This window comes from Stylophora pistillata, chromosome 11 (genome assembly GCF_964205215.1).
Source record: "Stylophora pistillata chromosome 11, jaStyPist1.2, whole genome shotgun sequence".
Classification (NCBI taxonomy): domain Eukaryota; kingdom Metazoa; phylum Cnidaria; class Anthozoa; order Scleractinia; family Pocilloporidae; genus Stylophora; species Stylophora pistillata.
The window spans coordinates 12,843,301-12,845,800 of NC_142529.1; the positions used below are offsets into that span (position 1 = coordinate 12,843,301).

At 46.2% G+C, this 2,500-nt stretch overlaps 1 protein-coding gene across 1 annotated transcript in view; it reads right to left on the bottom strand.

The window, feature by feature from the left end:
* LOC111320636 (dihydropyrimidine dehydrogenase [NADP(+)]) overlaps nt 1–2,500 on the bottom strand; it is a 30,588-nt gene that overhangs the window by 14,317 nt on the left and 13,771 nt on the right. Inside the window, exon 10 of the mRNA XM_022923285.2 lies at nt 2,267–2,374. Coding sequence (XP_022779020.2) covers nt 2,267–2,374 — 108 coding nt within the window. The remainder of the gene's footprint in view (nt 1–2,266; nt 2,375–2,500) is intronic.

Sequence of the window (2,500 nt, forward strand, 5' to 3'; positions counted from 1 at the left end):
GGAGGCAAGGGTATAATCATAACAGTGGGGGGAGGGAGGCAAGGGTATAATCATAACAGTAGAGGGAGGGAGGCAAGGGTATAATCATAACAGTAGGGGGAGGGAGGCAAGGGTATAATCATAACAGTAGGGGGACAGAGGCAAGGGTATAATCATAACAGTAGGGAGAGGGAGGCAAGGGTATAATCATAACAGTAGGGGGAGGGAGGCAAGGGTATAATCATAACAGTAGGGGGACAGAGGCAAGGGTATAATCATAACAGTAGGGGGAGGGAGGCAAGGGTATAATCATAACAGTAGGGGGACAGAGGCAAGGGTATAATCATAACAGTAGGGGGAGGGAGGCAAGGGTATAATCATAACAGTAGGGGGACAGAGGCAAGGGTATAATCATAACAGTAGGGGGACAGAGGCAAGGGTATAATCATAACAGTAGGGGTAGGGAGGCAAGGGTATAATCATAACAGTAGGGGGAGGGAGGCAAGGGTATAATCATAACAGTAGGGGGAGGGAGGCAAGGGTATAATCATAACAGTAGGGGGACAGAGGCAAGGGTATAATCATAACAGTAGGGGGACAGAGGCAAGGGTATAATCATAACAGTAGGGGTAGGGAGGCAAGGGTATAATCATAACAGTAGGGGGAGGGAGGCAAGGGTATAATCATAACAGTAGGGGGAGGGAGGCAAGGGTATAATCATAACAGTAGGGGGAGGGAGGCAAGGGTATAATCATAACAGTAGGGGGACAGAGGCAAGGGTATAATCATAACAGTAGAGGGACGGAGGCAAGGGTATAATCATAACAGTAGGGGGGAGGGAGGCAAGGATATAATCATAACAGTAGGGAGAGGGAGGCAAGGGTATAATCATAACAGTAGGGGTAGGGAGGCAAAGCTATAATCATAACAGTAGGGGGAGGGAGGCAAGAGTATAATCATAACAGTAGGGGGAGGGAGGCAAGGGTATAATCATAACAGTAGGGAGAGGGAGGCAAGGGTATAATCATAACAGTAGGGGTAGGGAGGCAAAGCTATAATCATAACAGTAGGGGGAGGGAGGCAAGGGTATAATCATAACAGTAGGGGGAGGGAGGCAAGGGTATAATCATAACAGTAGGGGGAGGGAGGCAAGGGTATAATCATAACAGTAGGGGGAGGGAGGCAAGGGTATAATCATAACAGTAGAGGGAGGGAGGCAAGGGTATAATCATAACAGTAGGGGTAGGGAGGCAAGGGTATAATCATAACAGTAGGGGGAGGGAGGCAAGGGTATAATCATAACAGTAGGGGTAGGGAGGCATGGGTATGATAAAAACAGTAGGGGGAGGAAGGCAAGGGTATAATCATAACAGTAGGGGTAGGGAGGCAAAGGTATAATCATAACAGTAGGGGGAGGGAGGCAAGGGTATAACCATAACAGTAGGGGAGGGAGACAAGGGTATAATCATAACAGTAGGGGGAGGGAGGCAAGGGTATAATCATAACAGTAGGGGGAGGGAGGCAAGGGTATAATCATAACAGTAGGGAGAGGGAGGCAAGGGTATAATCATAACAGCAGGGGTAGGGAGGCAAGGGTATAATCATAACAGTAGGGGGAGGGAGGCAAGGGTATAATCATAACAGTAGGGGGAGGGAGGCAAGGGTATAATCATTACAGTAGGGGGAGGGAGGCAAGGGTATAATCATAACAGTTGGGGTAGGGAGGCAAGGGTATAATCATAACAGTAGGGGTAGGGAGGCAAGGGTATAATCATAACAATGTCAACAATCTCAATTGTTGAAGTAGCTTTTGAATGATATGGTGATGACATGGGGAGGAATCCAAAGTCATTTCATTTTCCTGCTGTTCTACATGAACTTACCAGTGCTTTCAATAAGACCTGGCACCCGCCGGAGCTCCGGCGGCTATTCTGTTGCGAGTCGCTGGGTATATTTCACCGCGCTCAAGTCGCAGTCGCCACGCTAAGTCGCAATCAAGTCGCTCTCCGGCGGATGTTGTACCGAGGTAGCCACCTATTTCAAATCTTATTGAAAGCACTGACTTACTACTTGTTCTTGCAGCGAACCTTTATTATTTGATATACTAAATTAAAAAAGGAGGAAAATTACCAGCTCACAGACTAACGAAGATTGATTACACAAGGAAGCAGGGCAAAGTAACCGTTAACTAGGGAGAATTTCTATTTAACGAGGAGTGTGAAATTCTGAGCTTAGTTCTTCCTGGAGTACACTTAATTAAATAATTCAAGACATGAAATCCATTTACCAGCCTTGCTTCCCTTGGAAACTACTGGTAGGAAGTCTTTGGACGTATAGAAGCCATTCTGCACATTTAACCCCTCAAATACTGGTGACAGCCTGGGCTGAGGCAGACCTGGTTAACAACCACAACTTGTATGTCATTATGTGTTATACATAGTCAGCTACATGTGCATCCATGCTTATAATACAATTACAAATTATCCTTACAATCTGTTTGGCTAGTGTAAATATACATCTA